Source organism: Plutella xylostella, chromosome 2 (assembly GCF_932276165.1).
Source record: "Plutella xylostella chromosome 2, ilPluXylo3.1, whole genome shotgun sequence".
Classification (NCBI taxonomy): Eukaryota; Metazoa; Arthropoda; class Insecta; order Lepidoptera; family Plutellidae; genus Plutella; species Plutella xylostella.
In genome coordinates, this window is record NC_063982.1 from 5,189,066 (window position 1) to 5,215,031 (window position 25,966).

At 35.2% G+C, this 25,966-nt stretch overlaps 1 protein-coding gene across 1 annotated transcript; it reads right to left on the reverse strand.

Annotated features, from left to right (window-relative positions):
- Positions 1–570: 570 nt before the first annotated feature.
- Positions 571–25,966, reverse strand: LOC105381559. Its single transcript, XM_048633288.1, has 7 exons — positions 25,569–25,966; positions 17,699–17,822; positions 11,346–11,731; positions 10,295–10,410; positions 9,658–9,753; positions 1,037–1,135; positions 571–703 (listed from the first exon to the last, which is right to left on the reverse strand). Exons 1-7 carry the CDS (start codon positions 25,810–25,812, stop codon positions 593–595), a joined length of 1,176 nt encoding a protein of 391 aa, XP_048489245.1. The 5' UTR covers positions 25,813–25,966; the 3' UTR covers positions 571–592.

The window sequence follows — 25,966 nt, forward strand, 5'->3', positions numbered from 1 at the left end:
CCAGTGAAAATTAACCCTATAACTTGACTTAAAATGTCCATAATTTTACCAACCGAAATAGAACTTCGCCCACCATACAAAATTAAATTATAAAAACAAACTACTCTATGAAGTAGTTTGTTTTTATACATTTTTGTACATCAAATTGTAAGCATAATAAAAAATCTGTTGCACGCATAAATAAATAAAAGTACAGCTGTACCTACATGACATGCTTCAAAAAAAATTACCACACGATCTACAGGTCCAACTGGACAACTTTAAATAAATAAAAGCTCAATTCTGATTGGAAGAACACTTAGGGGAAGCACGTTTAAGCTAGACTCTGATTGGGCAGCAGTTGACAGCTGTCAGTTTTAGGATAGAGATAACAAGTGAGTATACAGTTTAAATATCCACGAGAACAAGACTCATATATGATCCAAGCTTGTAACTGATTAGTTCACGGTCAGATGACAGCTGTCACATGCAGGATAGAGATAGCAGCATACAGTTTAAATATCCTAGAAAACGACACGCACTTTCAAGCTTGACTCTGATAGGTCAGTTGACAGCTGTCACAAGAGTTCATTGAGAGATATAGAAGTATAGTTTAGATGTCGGAAGGAACGGGACGCATGTCTCTCATGTGTATCCTCTCCTGCGCGCGGTATGGAGTGTTGTGGAGGTCCAGGTCGATCTCGATGTCTTGTTGTTGCTGTTGCTGTGGGCAATGGAGAAGGAATTTGTAAGTATACATGTATTGATTAAAATTATTGTGTAGGTAGTTACATACTATACGATGTGAGTTGAAGTACATTTAAGTTTGGTCCAAACAACTTGATAGGTCCCGAAGTTTTTCCGTCTCCCAAGGAAGTTATACAGGGTGTTGCAAAAATGGTATACTAATCAAGAAAGAATGAGAGAATGAAAGAACGAAAGAATGGCATTTCTAGTTCGTTTATGTTATGTTCGTTACTGCTATGTCTATGCCTCAGTTACAGACACACATTTGCGTATAGCTACATCTGCCATGCCGCAGAGACAGTTCAGTTACCTCCCCAGGCTCCATGCTGCGGGACCAGGGCCCCCAGCCCGGCGCCTCCTCGTGCTCGTCGTAGTGATGCTGGTGCTGGGCGTGCTCGTAGTATATCACCTGGGGACAATCATGTTGTGATGTGAGAAGAGGAACATTTATTATTATAAAACTTAGATTTACGATAACAAGAACATTTTTTTATTTATTTATTTACTTCATAAAGCTTAAACGACATGGATAATATTAAATCATAGTTAAACATTGTTAAACGATCATTAAAGAGCAACCTATTTCGATAGCAAGTTTAAGTGCTAATTTAAACCATTCTCGGTTAGAGCATAACCAGGAAGTAGTGGTTAAATTTTGACACATCTGTCATGAATTTTATATGGAGATGACGTTTAATTTATAAATCAGTCCCTGTTGGTTAGATAACCGAGAATGGTGAAATTGGCACTTATTCTAATTTATATAATTATGGTGTGTAACATGTCACATACAAAAACTTTACCTTTAAATTCAACCCATGGACTACTATTTATTTGGTTGAAGGGTTCAACCCACAAAACAGTGATTTGTGGTTCAACCGAACCAATGACAACAATTTTATAATGAATAATGATATCCTAACTAATATTATAAATGCGAAAGTAACTGTGTCTGTCTGTCTGTCTGTCTGTCTGTCTGTCTGTTACTCTTTCACGACAAAACTACTGAACGGATTTGAATGAAATTTGGTATACATATGGTATAGACCCTGAGAAAGAACATAGGCTACTTTTTATCCCGGAATTCCCACGGGAAAACTTTTTAAGGCGAAGCAAAGCTCGCGGGAAGAGCTAGTAATGAATAAATTCACAAATTTTCTAACCGAAATAATTCAGTATTTAGTCGAGACGTTTCTTTTGCACTAACACTCCATCTAGTTCGTATAAAATATCCTGTAATAATCATAATAGGAATATGTGGGACCTCACACACGACCATCCTATCCCAAGCTAGGCAGAGCCTGTACTATGGGTATCGGATAGCTGATATACATATATTAACACACAGATATGATATTAACACCCAAGACCCTAGTACAAATATCTAGGTATTCTGTTATTGAACCTGTCCCAGCCGGGGAACGAACCCGGCACCTTCGGCGTAGCAGTCAGAAACACTATAACCACTACATGAAACTTACATAAGTAGATATCCAAATAACAATGTAACAAATGTTTTCACATGACGCGATGATTACTCGTAGTGTTTAAAGCTTATTAGTAGTGAAATTTCTTCTAACAATGTCGATGACTTAGCTATGAAAAGAAAACTTTTTATTCAATTAATTGGCATGGATAGTTTTTTTTGTACACCTGTAGGTAGGTAGGTACAACGGTTTTTAGTAATAAAATTCTCTCAGTAACTATTCCTATGTGACATTATACAGGATATTGCAAAAAGGGTATACTAAGTCGAAACCAGCATGTGCAGCATGTTATATCTAAGCCCGAAACTGAAACCAGAATTTCAGATTTCTCGAAGTCTTAGTACCTACTTATACCCTTTTTGCAACATCCTGTAGAGATAATAGTTATAACATACGTCTTATATAGCAAGGTCAAAGGAATGCACCTTCAAAGCCTAAACATCAATGAGAATAAGGTAGTAGTGAAAGCCAACACACCCAAGCTTTTGTATTTAAATTTACATTATTATACGTACGTTTAAAGTTATTGCATTGATTGGAATTCCGAGATAGGAAGACAAATGGGAGGCTCTTTCGACAGGTTTCTTTGAAAAGCTTTGATGTTGTAGAAAGTTCATTTAGATAGAAAATATTATTATCTTTAGGGGAGAAGCAAGGTAAGAATTAATGATTGGCAGAGATTATAGGTTTAGTAAGTACCATTAATTATTAATTTGTGATAATAACATCCAACTATAAAGTTGAATACTTAATAACTATGTCTTAATACACATTGCGGTAAACGCCTACATTACCTATGTTTTTAAAGAGAAATATTATAAGTTTGATGAGTATATAAGTGTATCTGTCTATGACCACATGGACATGGCTTCAAAATAGATGAACTTGTTTTATTTACTTACTTGCTCATTTTATCACTTTTTTTTGTCAAAACGACAATCGATATTTTTCCACGGCCAACTGTTTTCGATGCTTTATCTCTTATATCAACAGTACCTCTACATTCATATTAATACCTACATAAATTGTGTACCTATTTACATAAACACTACAACCCAATAAGGTTAGGAGTCAGAACCATTCGTGTTTCTAAGAAGGTATACATTAAGAACAGAGTACTGTACTTAGTATAAACTGATGATATGGTTATTAACATCTGCCCTTGGCCTTTTACATACGTGCCTACAGGTTCGAATCATGGTGAGGCATTAGTTATGTATATTAGGTGAAATCTGGGTGAGATACCTAAATAGTTAAATACAATTTCATTAGCCTTGCTTTTATCTGGGTCTGTATATTAGTCGGACTGGGTTTGAATCCCGGTAGGTATTTCTTTCCTTCTTCTTCAGCCTAAAGCAGTCTAATCTTGAACGTAGGCTCTCACTCCACTGAATTCGATGCGATCTAAAGCTATCGTTTTGTTGGTCGTCACCTCATCTAGCCGAAGAGCTTAGGCAAACGTGGTATTTATATCCACCAGAATTCCCCTAGCCTCGAAGTATTAGCCCTATTTAGGATAAGAAAAGATAGATATTATAATATATATCTTTACCGTGCGTTGGTTTTTTACTCATAAAACGAGAGAAATTGTATAATTTTCAGGTGTAGGTATACGAGTATTTGAAGCTACAACATAACCATACACTTGCATAATTTCTTTACCTTGTTGAGATACTGAAGTAATATATATTATATGCAATTTATTAATATCAAAATTACTAGGAGAGCGTTAACATAAAAAAAACATAACTAATGGCAGTGTTTCTAGAACAGGAAGAGAAAAGCATGCCTAACTAGGATTTATACGAAGAATTAATTGAAAATGTCGGAAAAGTCTATACGGATGACGATATTTATGACTTCGAAGAAAATGAGAACTAATTAGAGTTTTAAGAGAGTAAAAGTGGCTTTTTTTTCTTATAGCCTTATATTTTTCCTAAGTAAGTGCAGAAATAGTTAGGCAGATATTGTGGCTTGAGTTAAGCATCTACAAATTAGTAGTTTCTCTCTTTCTGGTTAACCTGGCTAACCAACGTTAAGATCACCGGAAATTCAGTACTAAAAGTGGCATATCGGAATATCATAGTGGAAAATTGGTTCAGCCGTTTATGAGTTACACAAACACACATACCCGTTAAACATAATATATATCACCCCTCTAATTACATCAGGGGTTAATAATTTTACCTATTATACCGTACCAAAGTAACACTAGAAATCACCTCAAAAACCCTCATTTTTAAGTTTTCTACGCTCGCGGGCAATACCTAGATTACTACAAGCCCTTATAGCTACTGTAAGAAAGCTAAACCTAGGTTCGAATCGTGACCATCTCAGTCAGTCACCTCTGTTGACACTATAACCCTGGCTTTCTCTGTCGTTGGAGGAATTTTGCCAAAGGTTCTGTTAGAGGCAAGGCTGCGCTTCGTTGATTCCTGAGAAAGCTGATGGGTGTTAAGATAAGATGGAATGGTTGGTTATTGTGAGTCGGGTTCGATTCTCGACTGGGTTGGTGGTTTAAAGATGTACAGGGGCTTGCATAGAAACCTGACCCCTCTTGGAGGGACAGTGATACTGAGCTAGGGTCAGGTTTATGTGCAAGTAACTAAGTGCCTAGTGAAATATTTTAATGTTGATAGTTACAGGGTGGATAGTGGGAAAGTTGTTTCATCAGTGACTTTATCGTTTCATATTAACTTCAAGACCTACTATGTATTAGGTAAGGAGGACTTAGGATGCAGCCGAACCGATTATCCTGTTACTTTTTCTAAAACTTTCTTAAATAGAAGTTTTTTGTTCTAGTCATGAGCTAATAGGTATGTGCTAATTAGCCGGGCCTATATAGTAAAAGCCTTAGGACCTGTTTCACAATGTCTGGATAATGACTACATGCTCGATAACAGAGAGTGACAGCATGTATATTATCCCACAAGTAGCCATTATCCATACATTGTGAAACAGGCCTCTAATCTAAAACACAACACCGATTTACCAATCGCAAACCCTACCTACCACTCTTGGTATACAAAAGGTAAAAACCTACATAACAATTTTGCATAAACTTTCATCCTCCCTAAAAGGACATAGCATCATCGCGCCAACAGGTCGGTACTGTCAGCAAATAAATCAACAAGTACAGCGATGCGCTTGACCCCAATGGGACTGTATACAATGAATGCACTTTCACAACGCAATTGTAGGGTCAGCAACTGTTACACGTCAGTTGCTGACCCTACAAAGATATTATAAATGCATTGCTGCACCCAGTTTTCGCCAGTGTTATGTTAGTCCCAATGTAATAGGGGGCGGGCCTATTGCCATTTTACGGGCACATCCAAGACCCGAGGAAAAATATCTGTATAAACTCTGATCAAAGTCAAAGTCCTCCATGGTGGACTCGCAAAGTATCATTACACTCACGGGCAATGAAAATGTTCCAGTGAGAAAAGCGCAAAATTACTCCTAAACGGAAAAGGCTAGCTTAATGACGCCGCGCCGTCTGCAATGAAGTGCATTTAACAGCGCATCAGAATATTACCTAGTCGTACTATACTCTGTCCATTATGTTATTGGTTTTTAGACATTCGAAATCCCATACATGTTTGATGACTGCAAGGGAAACCAACTTTACTTACCAGACATAAGGAAACATCAAAAATACAATAACATAGTGGAAGCTCTATAATAACATAAATATAATTATTCAGATTTGAAATTAAATGTTGAAAAAATTGGAACTTTTTCGTTGCTTGTGAGTGTATTATTATACTATCTATACAATACATATATTATTATGTGTATATTGAATTCCGTTAATATACCATCGCTGGTAGCAGGTGTGCGGCATACTAAATAATGTGAAAGTGATTCCTACTGACCTTTTATACAGGAATATAGGTACGTCAATACATGTATATCTATATACCATGTACCATTTGTTTAGGTAGTCGTAACACGTTCATAATAAAATTGAACTTGTTTAATTATATGGTTTTTTTAAGTTAATTACAAATACCTAATATAAACCATATATTTGTACTTAACTAAAAAAAATCCATATAACAAAACTAGTACAATTTGTTTAGGTAGTCGTAACACGTTCATAATAAAATTGTACTTGTTTTGTAATATTGTTTTTTTTTTAAGTTAAGTACAAATACCTAATATGGTTTAATAAAATAACCTCGGTTGATAGTAAAAAAAAAATCTTCATATTTTATACCAGCCAGCATCTTTCTCAAATTATAAACATGAAGATTTATAAATATGGATGGACAGTTATTTGTTACTCTTTCACGGGAAAACAGTTGGACTATTTTAATAATTACTGGGGTTAAACAAATAACTATAATAAGGTCAACCAGGCTACACGAGATCTATTAGCTAGAAACTGGGATGCACGTAAGTATAAAATCATGATTGACGCGACTATAGCAACGCATAACTTTTATCAAAGCTGTCATGAGCTTTCTGAAATTAAGAAGAAATACCTCAATACACTTCGTGCAGTGAACATAACTTTTTACTTGTAGCTCTAATTAAAATCGTGAGATACTTCAAACAATGTCAAAGTATAAAAACAGTTTTTAAGATAGTTCTAATCTTTGATTAACCTTGCTTGATGGAGGATTGGCCTTGATAACTTGGCATTTTGAACTTATTGTTTAACTTTGCTTAGGCTGAAAGGTTTGTTATTGTTATCCCAGTTCCCATGGGATCCTGAGTTTTTCCTGCCATGTAATTTCACTAATAACTTGCGATGTTTGTATTATTACTTTTTTATATGTGTGGAAAGGATAATTACTATAAGCAATACTCATGATAATTTTTTTACGATTATGACATGTAGGTAATATTTAATTAGAAATAAGTCATTGTCAATCCCTTGAATAGCAATTTACTATCACTAAAAAAAACTTTAACAATTGCTGAGCAATCATGGGATTTGCAATATTATACTAGTCGAATTCTAACTATACCCATTTTGGCCAACTCACCTTACTTTCACTGATACTTGCTGAGTCCGTTCACTGTGAATTGGCACTCTCTGTACACCTGTACAGCCAGTAATAGTCCAATGTCATATGCCTCTTTCAAGGTTCTAAGGCTTTCCTTAGGGTGTTTTTAATAGCGTGCGGATTTCATCACCCGCGTGGGATAAACTCAAGTGTTCGTTTCATACAAGTTAGTATTCATTGTAACGCGTGTTATTATGCACACGGTACGCTTGAAAATGCTGTAAAATCCCGTGTGCGTGAAAGAATCTACACGGAATAAAAATAAAAATACCCTTAGAAATACACATGTGTGTTGAACGTAGTATTATTTTCTCTATGGTATGTGTCTCAGTTAGGAGTTTAGGACCTATCTAAAATTAGTCTAAAATGAAGACTCGACGGACGCGTACAAATAAAAGACAATATAAAGTTATTGCACTATAATTGATACTGACCTTAAAATAATGATCGTGTGAACTTGTACCATTCACGTTGAATTTATACGACTTTCACCCTTATAACTTTAGTGATACGGAGTAACATTAGTAACATTAGTTCTTGAGAGGTGGATTGTTTGTGGGAAAATCGACGGATCTTATATCTCTCTGACTTTCTGGGAGATTGTTCCTATATCTAGTCACGACATGAGCTCATCACATCTCAATACATCCAACTAGTTAAGTAGTGCTTAATAAAATTACGGCATATAGAGATTAGGAGGTAGGTTCTAAAAATTGGAATTAGCATGACAAGGGGGATGGTCATGGCAGTTTGTAAAAAACCGTTTTCAAACATTTGAACAAAGTTTTTTTTTAATTATTTTTTCAAGTGGCGGCGCTCTAGTTCTGCGTATGCAGCGCCTTGAGTTAGATTTTCCCTTTTATGAAAAAATATATGATTTTCACAAGGAACTTTTTTATTGCCCGTGAGTTTATTAAGCCCCTATGGTATATTTAAAACACCCGAGGCCGCGTTGTTCTATGATTCTCAAGGTACGTAAGGGATTACGTATTGTATGTATGTTTCTATAAATAAGCCTTTATAATAATTAATTCAAGTGAAATTAAGGTCAAGCCATATTAAATGCTTTCGTTTTTAGCTCAACGGTTTGAGAAAGTGTTCCAACTTGTGTTATGTTTGTTTAAATAAATTATGAACTTGAAAAATTGACAGTTATGACTGTTAAAAAAAATGTAAAAAGTTTAGGCAGGTCGTTAAATATTTAAGCGTTGAACTGTTATGCTTGCTTAGTTTTAGATTTTCGCGCTGGATGATTTTATGTTTTTTTTTGTTAGTATATGACCGAATTTAAACTTGTGAAATTCTACTTAAAAGTTTTTACGTCTCATGAGGAAACTAATAATCATAATAATATATTCACACAAACGTTCAAAAACTAAAAGACACTAAAAGTCGCATAACTTTACAACAGCTAATCTGTTTTTCATAAAATATGACTAAGAACAGTCGGCGTAACATTAGCTTATGACCCAAAAAAAACAATCCAAAATTGGTTCAGCCGTTTGGGTGCTAAGTACGTTACCACAGACTGATACATTCAGAGAAAAGCGGATACTCCAACATCTGACTGTAGTAGTCGTGAGAATTGATGTAATAGTATTTTCTATTCGCATACCTCCAGCGCCTGAGTCTGGCGATCCAGCGGGGCAATGTCGACAGCGTGTTGGGAACCTTCCTTGAGTGAGAGTGAGTGAGTGAGTAATTAGGCTTAGGTTACTATTTAATATATTGTAATATATTTTCATGAATAAATACTTACCATCATTTTCTACTAACAAGCCGAGATACGTGTCACGAATAAGCCATAGAGATGGGACGCACGATGGCTTCGTACTTATTATCTCGTTTACACGCCTTAAGTAATTATAGTGAGAGAAATTATACCCGCTAGTGCTCAAAGAGCGAAAGTAATAGATTGTTGGCTACAGATAGATACATACAATATTATATTATAATAATTATAAAGGTTGGATTTTAAATCAAAGGTTGCAGCTTCTAGTATGAGTCAAGTGTGGTTGGATCCGCAAACGGATGGTTCCGTAGTGAAATGTTTTTAAAATACCTATAATCCTATTTAATTATTTAAACAATCAATACCTACGGCAAACATATAAAAGAATATAATATGCATTAAAACATACATTTGTGAAGTGTCTAATGTAAGTTGAGAGAGAAATAGGGTCACTATCTCTATATAAATGATGTAAAACATTATTATGTCTACAGCACCTGCTGAGCTGGTGCCTTTTTGACGCTCCGGACAGCATAAAAGCATGCTGTCCGAAGAGTCAAAAAGGCTGTTACTATTTCTATTGTATACTGTTTTCTGTATTTTCTGTTGTTTTCAGAGTTTCAATTCATTTTCTCAAGCTCAAGTTAATCAGTGAAGGTCGCTAAAACCCCATGTGTCATTGATAAAAGCTTACCTTCTGCGGCTGCTGATGATGTGACTTCTTCACGTCGAGCCAGAACCTCGCCAGGTTGATGGCCAGCCCCAGGAGCGCGATGATGAAGAATTTCACCTGAGGATGTCATTACAATGTCAACAAATATGGTCGATAGAGCTTGCTACATAGTACAGTTAATTTTTAATAAGTCAAAAGTACTACAAGAAAAGTGAGAAATATTGGGTACAAATGCTCCCATAGATATTAAGCTCCTCTTGGTAAGATGCCAGATTTATAAAAGACCCGGAGAGTGAGATTTCAATTGATGTTTTAGGTGCTGGTTGCCCTCCCCTTTTCTAAAACTATATGTAAGCTTAATATTAACTGCACTTGGGCTGTTTAGTTTCAGGGGGTTTAGTCTCTAAATCACCGAAAGAACGAACGAGAATTGTCACGGAAAAATCTCGTCCGTTCGTTCATTGATTTATAGAGGGTCACCCCTAGCATTTTACACAAGACATAGATTTTATTATTATTTTTAGTGTCTTTATATTTTTCCACTGCTGGGTAAAACCTCCTCTTTTATTTTATTTAAAATGAGGTGTATTAGCATAGATAGTACTCCTTGATAACTTATTATCTTAATTAATATCATCGACAGTAACGTTATTCTCACCTGCAACTTAAACGACAGTATCTGCAGCATGGTCCCGATCTTCGCCTTCAGCACGGCGCCCAGCAGAAGCAGCTTCAGGATCGCCTTCTTCTTCTTCTTCTTCTTGCCTCTTTGTTCTAGAAGGTGAGAGGATAATACAGGAAAACTGATAAGATAAAGGTTTGACAACGTATGGATAATCCTGTGGAATAAAAGACATGAACAATACTGAGATTGACTATCTCAGTAATTATGTTTAAGAATAGTGACAGCAAGTCTTGTAACCCAGAGGTAGCCATTGTCCAGACATTGTGAAACAGGCAAAGAACTTAACTAACACTTTCACTAACAATAACCAAAAATAAAATAATATAATGCATTTAAATATGATGTTTAAAGATTCAATACAATAACGTGCTCAGTAAAACAAAAAGGGTTGAACTGACTTATGCTATGTCACGGATCATTTTCACCAGAATAAAATAAATGCACATGCTTACAAAATGCAAAATTTCATGCTTTTCAAGATGCTGTAGTAAAATGAAAGTTTATACCAAAAACAATCCTTGCAGTACTAGGCATCACCTACAGTACTGAAGTTGAAAGACCTGCAAAAACTATTCTACCAAATGATGTTTATTAAAATACCAAAACATATGTGTCGGTACATTATTATGTTTACCAAATAATTTCAATTTCAATTTGAAATCAGAATTTATGTGGACTTTATCTTATAAGGAGTCATTAGAAGAAGAATAGAAATACGTTACTTCAGATTTGAATACCTATTAAAGGATTCAAAGAACCCCTTAAAAAGTCATCGAAATATTCTCATCATCTTTCCGATTGAATAATGTTTGAGATACTTAAAACTTTTATCTTTAAACTGTGAAACTAGTTCTAACTCTATTTATTAAAGACGAAAAACAGGAAAAACTTTTATATTATCGTATTTGTTAGAGATGAAGTATTAAATTTTTAATAAATAATAAATAAATAAATATATTGAAATTGGGGAACTAGGACTAAATCTATACTAAAGATGAAAAAGAGGAAAAAAACCATCACCAACCCTCCAAAGAGCTCTTATCACTCAATCCATTCTCCAAATTGTCACTCTCCAACGCATGCTCAGCAACAGAGTCTAGTGCCTTTTCTCCAATCGACCAGACATCCTCCACAAAACCCCTCGGCACTTCTACATCTTGCGTCTTTATCTCTTCCCCCTGTTGCACATCTACTTGTCTCGTTTCCGCATTCTCCTTCCCTATCACCCATTTCTGGACGTGCTGTTCATTCTGACGACCTTTCTCTTCCATTTTCATGACTGGCATCTGGACTAAGTGGATCTTTGGTGGTTTCTGCTTCTTTTTCTTCTCTTTCTTCTTATCCGCGCCAGTTGAAATGGTGATAGTGTCGATGCCGCCGCTCTCGTGGTGCCCTCTGGTGGTGAATGCTCTGGAATGAAAATTGGGGTTAGGATTGTTTTGGTTTGTTTTTTGTTGGATTGATTCAGCTAGCTATATCTGATGGAAAAATTATATAGAATATTCAATATACAGGTTATCCTGTAAATAGAGGAACAACGGAAAGGGGGTTAATAAAGGGGTCAGTCAATCTGAAACACTTTTGTTATATGACTTTTGAAAATTCGCGAGACACAGAGGTCACGCGGTTTATCGGAAAAGTTACTAGTTACATTCTTGACTTTCTTTGAAAATCGCTAAAAGTTATGCCAATCGGGCGTTGTGCGTAGTAATGGACGGTGACGACGATGCAACGTTGTCATTAGTAATTTATATGAACATAGCAAGTGATACCACGTACAAGTGGTATCACTTTTATGGACACACAAGATAGAAAGTAGCAGTGAATTTCAATTTGTTTCTATACAAAATTTTCTGTATTCATCGATAGATTGTGAAGCTTTAAAAGTGTAACCATCTAGCTATTTGTACTTCTATAATTATACATATCATACTAATAGCCAGTCATTTCGAAACGGAAGTCACAAGGCAACCGAAAGTGGCTGCGAACATCAAACTCATTTGTTGACTTAATTATGAATTCATTCCGAAAAGTGAAAACTTACTCCGTTATGTGAAGCACGGATACGCTATGTATACATTAGTGTATGTGTGTGTGTGTTATCTTTGTCATGTGTTAAATATTTACTTTTCAGACCCTCCGCTGGACTAATTTCTAACACCGTTTGAACAAGAGCCCCCCCTTATCCGAACCGAGAGTAGTTTGTAAAAATTTACGTTCATCAGAAAATTTTATATTTACGAGTATATGATGATTAGACTTTGACTTTGACAAAAGTATTCCTTCGAAGTTATACGACGAATTGTGAGCTGCGGTTGTTTTTCAAGTCGCTTCGCAGAATAGACTTCGTTTTATTAAAAAAAACATAGACTTTTAGTAAAATACAAAAGTGTGAATACAGCCAGTCAGCTGCATAAGTAGCTATACTCTTTTGTACCTTGTAAATCTAACAAACCGCCTATCGATTCATTGAAACATTGACGGTTTGTCAGTTTGACAAGGTACATAAGTGTATAGGCACAAAGCAGTTTGTGTGTATAGGTACCTAGCTACTAATGCAGCTAACCGTACCTAGTAGATGTGAGGTAGGTGTGAATCTTATACTTTTGCCTAGTCACTGAGTAATGTGAAAACTCAACTGGATGACATCAAAGATGATCAAGAGTATTACTTACACTACCTACAATCAAAATCTGTCTTGAGAAAAAATATATATTCATATTTAATGTAGAATTTAGTAGATCCCATATGAATATACTTATAATAACACTATTTTGGGAAAGGTCCCTTTTCAAAACTACGTCTTTACTAACAGCCAGTTTCAATAACTCTATCTACCGATGACTGGTAGGTATACCTTGATCTTTAATTCGGCGGAATTCTGACAGTTATCTACTTTTGACATGTCAGAGATCACAAACCTTTTTTGGCTGAGCCCTTTTTTCAATACGAGTCTGGAGGGCCACTACCAAAATCAAACGAACGAACGAACAAAAGCTCGGCTCTATCTCGTTGTATTAAGTTCTTGTTCGTTCGTTCGTCGATTTAGAGTGACCCCCCTGCACATCTAAGTCTAAACTACTCTATACATTTTATTTGTTAGTGAATGCACCTATCCATTTTATTTGTTAGTGAATGCACCTATCCATTTTATTAAGTGCGGCGCTCCAAATTAAAAGGGGATTTACCTACGGTGAGTAATAATTACGTCCCTTTACATCACAAAAATAATATACGTAATTAAAGTATAAATTAATAAATAAAGAAAAAATATAATTTATTATTAAAATATCTAATCGATTATTAAATAATAATATGAGCGGTGGTAGCTCAGTCGGGAGTCGGGAGTCAATGAGTTCTTTTAACTTAAGTACAATGTATACCATCGCTCTTACGGTGAAGGAAAACATCGTGAGGAAACCTGCATATCTAGATTTAGCACATCTAGATATGTGAACCCACCAACCCGCAGTGGACCAGCGTGGTGGGAAATGGTCCAAGCTCAGGAAGGCAGTTTAGACCTTGGGGATATGCACAAAGGTTCCACTCGAGAGAGCCAGGTGCAGCTTACATCCCCAAAGAGAATAGAATAGAATATCTAATCATTATTAATACTAACCAATTATGATGAAACTTAGACTGCTCAATGTAAGCCATTAAAAAAATTAAAAGTGGCAATCGGTTCAATCGTTTCGGAGATATGCGTGGACAAACATTATAAACATACATACATCTATAAAATTTTACAAGTATATTTGTTTGATGTGCAGTTCCAATAATCTTACATAAGTACATACGAGTATGTACCGAAAGGAGAATCTTTTTTTGAAATCGATTAAAAAGGTTTACTATCCCTGAATTTAGTAGGAAGTGATGCCAGCTAAAGAATAAATTAAAGTAATTAATATGAATTCGATACATTATCTGTCATTTTATTTTTTATTGCCCAGAAATGGATTCAAATTTTTCCTTTTTTCGGTTAAGAGCTTTTTAAGTAGCATCACTTTTGAAATTTCAGAATTCCATCGAATTAAAGATCCAGGTATAGTTACTTTCATATTATTTTGACAGGCTGTAACTTTAATGTGTCAAAATAGTATAAAAGTAAGCGTGCTCACATAGAGAATCGGGTTCCGGTCCGGATTCTCTATGTAAGCACTCTAACTACCAGTTATCGGTAGATAGAGTTATTGAACTGGCAGTAAGAGAATAACCGTGCTCATAGTCAAAGACAGAAGCATCCGTCCACTAATTGCGTCAGTCGGTCAATGACCGCGTTCTTTAAAACAAATGAAAGTGGTCACTCGACATTCTTAAAAAATGTGCAGTAGACAAGTAAAACTATTAAACTCATACTATAAGAGCTATGACGCTGTGATATTAAGCTTTGGCCGCAAAATATGCAATAAAACCATTTCCCGTGAGAATTACGTAAAATACACCACGCCCTCTTATTGAACTTAACTGTAAGTACTAGTGAAAAGTACGTGCAGGAATTCACCCCTGCCTACCATGGAAGGGAGCAGGCAACAACTTACGTTAGAACAAGGCTTGGGTGTTCATGTTCAGCCTACTGAACCTACATCATTGGACAGGTGCAGGGATGAGAAAGGCCGAGGAAAGAGTGTTGTGGCGCTCCTTAGTAGAGGCCTTTAACAACTGACGAAAAAGAGTGGTGATATAAGTTTAACATTTATGTATGTGTATCTGTAGTAGCTTCGCTCCTAAACGGCTTAACCTACCTATTTCAGATTTATTTTCCCGCTGAATTTTTTGACAAAAAGTAGCTTATATATTATGTTAATCCAGTGTCTACTTCCTGCATACCAAAATTCATCAAAATTTCTCCAGCCGTTTTCCCGTAAAAAAGCAACAAGCATCCATACTTGCAAACTCTCGCGTATGTAATATTAGTAGGATAATTGCTCTAACAAATTTGCATAACATGCACTGTACATTGTGATACAGCTATAGTAAGGCTGGCATTGAACCCTGTACCTCACATTTCAAGACACGTCTTCACCACACGACCACCGGATGTACTTTCTCTCGTGGCCTGAATATACCGGTTTGATTGTTTGCAGTTCATTATAGTTCGCAAGGTTTGGCAGAAGTGGGAACTTTGGTACTTTAATTGTCATCATAATTGTTATAATAATACACTCACGAGCATTGAAAAAGTTCCACTCACAAAATCCCGACATCAAACAAGTTCAATTTTTTCAATCATTTTATTAAAAATTTAAACAAAATATTACAGTTTTTAGTTAGTTATATCCTGATGCGCTGTTAAATGTACTTCAATGTTGCGGAAGGCATCATTAAGCTAGCATTGTTCGTTTAGGAGTAATTTGGAGCTTTTTCAGTGGAACCTTTTCATTGCCCGTGAGTCTATAACCATTGTTTTGATATAGGTGTCTTTGAAAAAGTTTTTCTATAATTGGTATATTTTGTTCGTGTGAGGATGCTTGATAGAAAGCCACCCTGGGCAATGGGAATCTAGCGGCTGATGTTAATCTGACTGGATAATCCTGTCACCACGGTGACAATCCCTGATATAGCTCTATTGTTTGTCACCGACAGGCTAAGAAAAATATGCTATTAAATTTTCTGTAGGGTGTTAGTTCTTACGTTATTTTTACATTCATACTTCTCTGACTCAGTCAATTGAAACCTATGAGATATGCATAAGTGTCAGCTATCGACGTCAAAAAACTCGTTTATTGCGCGTTCCACCAATCACAGCGCCGTATTTATGGAGAATCGCGATATAGTGACGTTTACTACGTCTATAATAAAGCCTCTATCATTCTATTAAAAACGATAACATTTCCTTTATTTAGTTTTCTCCGATCAATCAAGTTATTTATTTAGTTCCAGATTAAACATGTTTTTTTATAAATTTTTATCAATTGGATTCACACGAACCGTGGCTAAATAAATGATCTTTTCATTGTATGTTTGCATATAAAACCAGTTTTTAGGTAGTTTTTGTTTTAATAATGATCTGTTACGAATTTGAAGAAAGATAAAGTCTCACACATTAAGTTTATTCATAAAAATAATTACTTTCTATTAGTGTAACAAAATGACTGACTAACTATACCTTTTTCATCAAGCTATGAAATATTGAATCAAGTATGAAAAATCAACAAATAAATAATCTTTGCTCGCCGATTTTATTACGTGGAGGTCCATAGTCTCCGCCTACCCCTCTGGGAGACAGGCGAGGCGTGAGTGATGTTCGTGTGTGTGTGTGAGTGTGTGTACTATAAAGAGACTGGACGCATAAAATTGATTCGCCATTGATTAGTGACGGTCAAGTGAAATCTGCGTGTCTTGTTTGATACACATAATGGTTCGCGAATTCGCACAATACGTAAGTATGTAAGGCCATTATGTCTTTATTATAGGCATAGTTGCTCGTATATGTATCATTGAACAGGTGAGAACAAGCTAAGATGAGAACAGAGCTACGTTAGAAAGGATGACGGGCAAAATTTATGGGTCGTACCCCGACCAATAACGACCACATGTATGTCGTTCGAAAGCGCCCATCATCCTTTAACAAGATTATTACATAGGTAAGTAAATTGGCGAGTTTCCGCTGTGGGTGTTAATATTTTTGCCTACGGTTAGCTAAAAACATTGATGAACAAAATCTTTCCATTGACCTATATGTAACCCTTATTTGGATATAAGCAAGAAACCTTGCATATAACGGAATATTGATTTACTAATTCGTATAACAAGGCGCTTTCACCTGCCGGATAGAAACCTACGCGTTTTGCGAATATGCCTATGTTAGTAAGAATTCAATTAATTTTACGATTTGCCTTTATAACTATTAAGCACCGTGCAATATTTATCTCGTTTGAACAAAGAAAATACTTGTAGGTACTTGTTGTAAGGTGTGCAAAAGTTTATTTCTTTTAAAAATATTTGTGAATAATTATGTGTGCTTTCCCATGAGATGTGTGCGTTGCTACGTTGTTATGGACATTAAATGTGTTTTTTTTATTTTCTTTCTTTTTGTAGTGTATATCCTCCTGACACCTGGCGTACTATGAGTAGGACATTGAAAAAAAATATAATATATAGTTTAAAAATACCTATATTAAAAGTTTTATAGAGTATCCCTGTTATTCCTTTAAAGTTTTATAAAGTACCTATCCCTTAAACAATTTGTTCTTTGACAAAGTGACAAAACTCAACTAACTCAAAGTTCAGAAGTAATTTTTTTAATTTAAAAAAAAAAATAATAACAGTGAATACATTTATACCTCTCGGGGTCAGGAGGATATATTTTAACTGTACTGTTGTTTATGTGTGTGTACCTATGCCGCACCAAATAAAATCATTTGCTTTCTTCCTTACCTGGCCACTCCTTCACCGACTATCTCCGCCAAGGAGTTCAGCCCCCCCTCCACCTCCCTCCCCAGTTTGGAAGGTAGCTCTTCATAGCTTCGTCCCGACTGCCTCACTTCTGCGTCCGCTAGCTCTGTGGAGAAAGAGAATATAATAGAATATTACTTCATTGATAAAACAAAGACAAAAATAAAAAAAACATTGGCTTTGTCAACCAGAGCGCCTTACTAGCGCCGCGTTACTACTAATTTGACGATAAGATGTGTTGTACTCATGGAAGTAATAAGTACCTACTAGGGCATGCAATACCGCAATACCGGTATTGCGTAATACAGGGATCCCGGACAAAATCCACGCTTTTTTCAATACCGGTATTGAAAGTTAATACCGGTATTGGAGTAATACCGGAATCGGCCTTTTTTAGACTATAAATCAAGCGATTAAGATATAGTTAGCTTTGTGCTCTTATATACTATGAAAGTGCACTTATTTTCAACCGTTGCATGCGGTTTTTGGCCTTTGAAAACCTATTTGTTGTCCATGCGTTCTAAAATTTTCACTCTTGCTCAATTCTCGTAAAAAATATTGCATAATACAGAATTTGATTGCTTTTTCTTGTTGTATTTTGCCCTATACGACCTTTAAACAAAATATATGTAATTTATAACAAGGAAGTCAAATACCGGTATTAATACCGGGACCCCGGTATTGAGTTCTAATACCGTAACTCAATACCGGTATTGAAATTATTACCGGTATTGCATGCCCTAGTACCTACTTAGAAGTACTTATGGTTGTACTACTACGGTAAAATACTCTCAAAGAGAACGCCAGCGCAGCGCTAGCAGTACGCAACGCAATGCTAGTGCTCTATGTTTGACAAAGCCTTTATACAGCGGAAATTACATAATAGGAGAAAAATTACTGGGCTTAAATTCAGAGCCAGTAATAATTCGCTGAAAGACATGAGCCTCCTTAAAACTGAAATGTTATTGCCGAAATATCCACGCTTGGCAGGCGGGTTATGGAGATATCATACAACATAAACATTTAACACACAAGACCTATATCTGTATATCGTCAAAATCCTCTTTTTTGATGTCTCGGACAAAAACCTGTAGTAAAGTAATCATGACCTTTTTGTATACTTAGGTTTCTTATGATCTTGTGTAGTTATACATTTCTTAGATACCTAACTCTGTTTACAATGAAAGTGAAAATAGATCTTCGTTGAACTCACACTAACACCTACTGTTTACAGAAAACATTCACATGTATATCACAAAATACTCAGTACACAGTGAAAACTTGCATTTACAGAAGATAATTTGTAAAAGCTATGTTTAAACGTATTTCTCACGTTGTACAAAGGGATAAAAACTGCAACAGTATTCAATCTTTATACACACGTTAGCAATGAAAAATTTCGATCTGTCAATGCCATTATACTATGTTACTACATATTTTTCATGCATGCACATTTTTACATTGATCAAAATGAGTAGTTGGTTTGAGAGACTGTAGGTATAGATATTATTAATTAAAAAAACTTTTTCAACGTTTTAAATTTATAGGCCAAAATTAAGAGCCTTAGGTATGGAGTAATTTTGAATTATGTAATGATTACGTGTGATATGTGATGTTTGCAATGAACAGCACTTTAAGTTGGAGTACTGTGCAATACTTTTACCTTTTTAGATAAACAATAGAAAATAGATGATTCGATCGCTTACTCTCGCTTTTATTTCAAGAACATAATAATTTTCCGTTTGTGATAGTTTAGTTTCTCAATCTTTATCAATGTATAAGAAGTTCATTGACTTTGACGGAGTAGGCTAAGTGTTATGTTTTAAAATTATTGCAAAGAGGTAAAATAACCTAAATATGACTGGTTTATCTAATTGTGGTGGTCTCTAGCCAAACTTATTTTATTTATTTTCAAAAATGCCTACATGACCAAAGTTAACATATTTTTTAAAAAGCCTATATACCTACTATAAATTTAAAGCTTCATGGTGTATATCTTTTCAGAATAATTTAAATACCTAACTGTACGTGAAGAAAGTGTGAAAATTAATATTTTTTCAACAGTGAAATTTTAAATCTCTTCTTTGTATCTTGACCCTCATATGCGTATTTTTTATAATCTAAACTATTAAATTTAAAGTATAAAGTCTACTTAAGATGATAAATTCGTGAGGTAAAGACCCTTATAGTAATAAAAAACCGTGTTATCAAGAAAGGTTAACATTTGTTATAGCGGTCATAAAAAGTTATTGTAAAATTTAAGTACTGAACTAGAAGTTCTCATAGTTATTTGAGTAGTAAAGTTTTTTTTAAATATACTACAGTGTAAATTTTTTTGGATGAGGAAAGCCATCAATGACAGTATTTTTGATCTCTTAAGAGAGGCCTATGTCCTGCAGTAAACCAATAAATTTTAACTGAAAAATATTGGAATTACTACTGAAGTTAAAATAATTTTAGTTCGGTACAAAGAGTACTCTTTATTTGTAAACCAAGAAATAATTTTTAATTTTACATCACAACTTAATTAGGCTACAAAAGGCGGTCTTATCGCTGATAGCGATCTCTTTTAAACAACGATAATGTAGTAACAAAAGTATTCTTCAATTTGACAGGTTTATAACTTGTGCCAAGTTCAGTGATGTTGTTAAGACGGTCATCTGACCTCCTTCGTACCACCTCTTCCGAAAGACAGAACCAGTTCCCTTAAATCATTATTCCAAGTGAAAGCCTTTTCTAAAGAAATTGAAAGTTTTCGAAATAAATTACGTTTTTTAAATAATGAAAATTTAATTTTTTGAGTTAAGGTCAACGAAGATGGTGTTCTGAATGTTATGCTTTTGAATGATTATACGGGTTGTTGCAAAAAGAGTATAGGTACTAAGCCGTAAGGGGGTGACTCAGGGGGGACTCTCTCTTGTTTAGAATGACCACCTGAGTCACCCCCTTTCGGCTTATTTATTTATTTATTATATATACACTCACGGGCAAAGAAACAGTTCCAATTGCAAAATACAGACACCAATTGGCCCCATTTTTTGAAACATTTAATGGAATTTTTTTATAATCCTTCCGTATTTAGTTTTTTATATTCTGATGCACCGTTAAATGTACTTAAATATTGCAGAGGGCCTCATTGAGTACGTTTTTTCCGTTTAAGAGTAAATTGGTGATTTTCTCACTGGAACTTTTTCATTGCCCGTGAGTATATTACCCTTTTCACAACATCCTGTCAGGTATATTTTTTTCTGTTATGGCCAAATACAAATTATACGTTATGACGCAATGAAATAGTTCTGAAAACGCTAATATATGTGTGTATAAGGTGGCTGGATATGAGTGGTTACTGATCGGTCCCTTAAATTTTAGGGGAGATTTTGGAGGCGCTTGCAATGTTTGCTCGGTAATGAAAAAGTTCCACCTGCCATTGCCGTTCCATATGAATAGAACTTTTTCATTTGTCGGCTGACTGGTGTAGTGGTTAGTGACCCTGACTACTATGCCGAAGGTCCCGGGTTCGATTCGCGGCTGGGGCAGATATTTGTTTAAAGACAGATATTTGTACTCGGGTCTTGGTTGTTGAAATTTATATTTAGTATCTATCTATCTATGTATTTGTGTAGATATATCAGCTATCCGAAAACCATATAACACAAGTTCTACCTAGCTTGGGGTCGGATGGCCGTGTGTGAGATGTCCCCACATATTTATTATTATTCCTCGCGAGTGTAGTTCGTATTTACATAAAATATACTTATTTAAGTACATGTAAAGTGTGGCGGTATTTATAAATCCATCAACACGATCAGGTGAACGCACCCATAAATGTCCTATAATTATTAACTAGTTACATTGTTTAGTATATGCAGTTTACCGTCATTTTTAACACTGATTTACTCAAGTGAGTACATTGGGCCTCTGTTGAGATATTTAGTTGTCAACTTATGTTTATTTTCATGGTTCCATAGACAGAGAGGAAAGCTTTAAAAATACTTTTAGTAAAATTTTGTTAGCGCATGAGAAATATACTAGGTTTTTTCAATAAAATGAGCATTTTTTCTTGTCTCTTTTCAGTATGAGAAAAAATATATATTTTAGAACAGAACTTTCATTTGATGAGCTCGTTGAACTCTTTTATATGAAAATTTAGTTTCATGTCTTAAAGGCAGAATATAAATATAACATAAGTTAGGGAGAGGTGAGGCTCTATTGGTGCGTTACCACCAGAAAACTTACTGTATCCAGTTAACTATATATGCCATAGGAAAATTAATGTTACATAATACTTAGTACATATTAAAAAAAATACCTCTTTTCCACGAAATTGTCCATAACAATATTTCTTTTGCGATTTAAGGTGTAACTCCCATAATGGCCGTAACGAATATTGCTGTATGACGGGTGATCTACCAGGTAACAGGAATGTCACTGATAAATTTCACCATATATAAATTTTTTTTATAAAAGACTCCGCAACATCATCAAATTACCATTTTAATTAATCACCATAAATAATGAAAACTCTTAATGAAACCACCTATAAAATAATTAACCCTTTATTCATGCAGTCGATAAAATAATCTAGATCTCAGTTAAGAAACGTCAGCTAACACCGATAGCCACATCCGCTCAAACCGGAAGTAGGGCCGATTTAATTGTAAATAATTGATGAGTGCGTAATTTTATCCTTTCTAGTTACCAGATGGGTTGGTGTGATAGGAACTTTCTAGATAAGCGGTTAGGCGGCCTGTTCCTAACCAATCTAGTTATCTGGCCACTATTTTATTTTATGGAAATTACTGGTTTTCTTTCGTTAAAGTGGTCCAGATTGAAGGGTTCATTAAGTGTGGGGATGGGAAAGTGGATAGATAGCTGAGTTTGTTAGATTATGTTGTTAAAAAGCTCGCGATGGGTGTAAAATGCAGCTTTTAGAAGCTTTTCCTGACAGCAATAGTTGTTGTGATCAATTGAGTTGGTGAAGATTGGTATTGTTAAGAACTTAACACAGTGAATAAAAAATTGTGTTAAATAATCTAAGATCCAAAGTTATAAACTCAGAAATTACAATATTCACGGATGCAAAAAGATATAGTATATCGAAATGGGGTGAATCAGTTTATTATTATTTTGAACTTTGATTTTACAACTTTTAGTTTAATATAAACTTATTTGAATAATGTAGCAGTAAATTTTTTGAATCACCGCTTGGATTAACCCAAAAAAGCCTAAATGTTTGAATTATCATTATGAATCTCTATTTTAATACGTTTTCTAGGAGATTTTCCCCCTAAAATTATAACTTTTGCACTGCTCGTGAGTGTATATCTTCAGTATCGTTAAGGAACAGGCCTAGACTCGACCGCAAGGCCGCAAGCGTCATAGTAACATAGATCGCCGACATATAAATGCACTTTTATAAACACAGCCACACAGAGTATCTGAGAAATAGTGAGTTCTTTATTATTCTCTCATTCATTCGTTATTCGTGCGGTATACGAAAGTAGCCTACGAGTGACGTTTCATCTGTTTCTTTTTAAACTACAATGAAAAAAAACACGCACTCACGCCTTGTACTAATGTACTCCCTTGCGGGGTAGGCAGAGGTGCATTGCTGCACCCACTTTTCGCCAGAGTGTTATGTTAGTCCCAATGTAATAGGGGGCGGGCCTATTGCCATTTTACGGGCACATCCAAGACCCGAGAACAAATATCTGTGTTTAAACAAATATCTGCCCCAGCCGGGAATCGAACCCGGGACCATCGGCTCAGTAGTCAGGGTCACTAACCACTACGCCATTCGGTCGTCTTGACTACAATGAAAGAGAGGGTGTTATAAGTTTAACGTGTCTACTGTCTGTGTGTGTAACGCAATGTGTCTGTATATCGGTGTAGCTGTTTGGGAGTCTGTGATAGCGTAGTCAAACAGTTACACCGAATTTCAATTTGTTTCTTTTGTCACAGGTAATGACAAAAGAAACAAGTGTAGAAACAAGTGTTATTAGCCATATTTATCAGAATAAAAAAATATGCGTCTTTTAGTGTTGAACGACAGGAGTTTTTAGCATTACTTGGGTTATTTATGATAGGTAGGTCAAACACCAAAATTGCATGTATGCTTTTCATTTCGAATAAGTAACATACGAAAAACTAACCTTGGTTAGGTTATTTAGTACGTTTGTCAACACCCTAAGACATGACAGTGACAAAACTGTAGAAATAAATTGATTACACTGTGCTTTCATCTAGTCATTTACACTACAACGGAACACTTATATTGTCGGTAGCTGTAAACAGTAGCCAGCAAAAGTGATGGTCGTAGATGATGGATTGACGTGAAATATGCCTTACTAATAACCAACGTTAAAAACCCCTGACATTCAACACTAAAAGAAGCTTAACTTTTGAACGGCTCAACCTATTTTGATAGAATATAGCCGAGAATACTCGGGGTAACATTATTGCCTATGAAAAGAAAAAAAACAAATCTAAAATTGGTTCAGCCGTTGGAAAACTTCGCTGCCACAGACAGATACACAGATATCTTAAACTTATAACAGTGCTAATTTCTAAGTAATGTTTGTACCGGAACTTCCAAAGTCTACCCCGAAACACACAGATTATAAATACATACATACGACTTTACGTGTTTTCATTGCTCGTTAGGAAGATTCACTTAAATGGGAAATTAGGCCTCTACTTTCATGATTCGATGCAAACCCGAAACCAAATGAACAAACATACTTAGTAATCTACATCATCATCTCTCTTGCCAATCGAAAATTAATCAGTGACCACAAATGAGAAATTACTCAAGTAGATATCTTCTCAATTCTGACCACAGCGTTTATAAGATGGCCAGACAGAAAGTCACAGATTCAAACAGATAGTTTGACCACATAATCAATTATTGACTCCAAGCTACATAGCTTGCAACATAGACTGCATGGTCATTAAAAATCAGGCAATCATGGTGCTTTTTATTTGTAAAACCAGAATATGGTAAATCTTTATACTACCTATTTCTTTTATGAAAAAATTCATTCATATAATATTTTGGTTTATTAAGTTATTTGTTATAAACACACATTGGTACCAAAAACTTAAATTCTTTGTTTCTAAAAGATTTTCCGTAAGTCTCATTGTTGGCTGTCAAAATTTATACATGATAGCATCATTATGATATTATGAACATACAGAACATAAATGTCCACTATAGTAGCGTCTTACTTTTCATAAATGGAACTTGATGAATCAATGCCATTACAAGTCCCAGATGCATAATGCCAAAACAGGCTTGGTCGGGACTCGAAGGCGGAACCGCTATCACACGCATTGAGGTCAATGCTTATGGGTATGTGGCTCATCGCTGAATTTAATTAAAAAAGAATTTGTTTCCTAAAATTGTATGCTTTTATTTTTTCAAGTGTTGTTGCTAACATTAGAAATTATTTGAATAAACCTGATTAAGATTTCTTGCATTTTTTTAGAACTTAAAATAAGTTTTATTTGGTCTATCTATAGTCTATACTCGTGTGCTAAAGTGCCGTATATCACATCCTAATAAAAATCCTGACGATGAAATGATTCCTTATTCAAAAATTCTGACGCGACACCATGAGCTTATTTCCCAGTTATAATTTATCTGACTATTGAAAAAACTGCGATTAGAAAAATAAAAAAGTTACCTAATTTTGTGATGTCTCTTGCGTTAGATTAGAATGACATTCTCTATTTTACAGATTATTAGGTAAAAGTACCAAAATGAAGGTAAGATAAAATAATAACTGGCTGTTCCCTATTTACAGGACTAATTATAAATAAAAACAGTAAGTAATAAAAAATATTGAAGTACCTTGCCAACTTCTTCTCTGCTTGTTCAAGTCTTGTCCCCACGCGTCCAGCAAAATTCCAGCCTTGGTTTTAGCACAACCCCAAGCATCTTCCTCGCCCATACAGTCCAACATTGTCATGAAACTAGGCGCTAAGTTCTTCCCTATATTCATTACATATTCGTACGATCTTTCAAACAAACTAGCACTTTCAACTTTACTCAAATAAACGAGAAATATTACGAAAAAGATTTTTTTCGACGCCATTTTGGATTAGAAGTTCATTAAAAGTTTGAGGTTAGGAAAATTTTCGTCAAATGCGCGCGGGAAAATTTAGAGAAAAAAGTACGGGGCTACGGCTGCATGCCATACAGCCAGTGAATGTGCTTTCGCGCGCTCGTTCAAGGTTATACTGGCATTT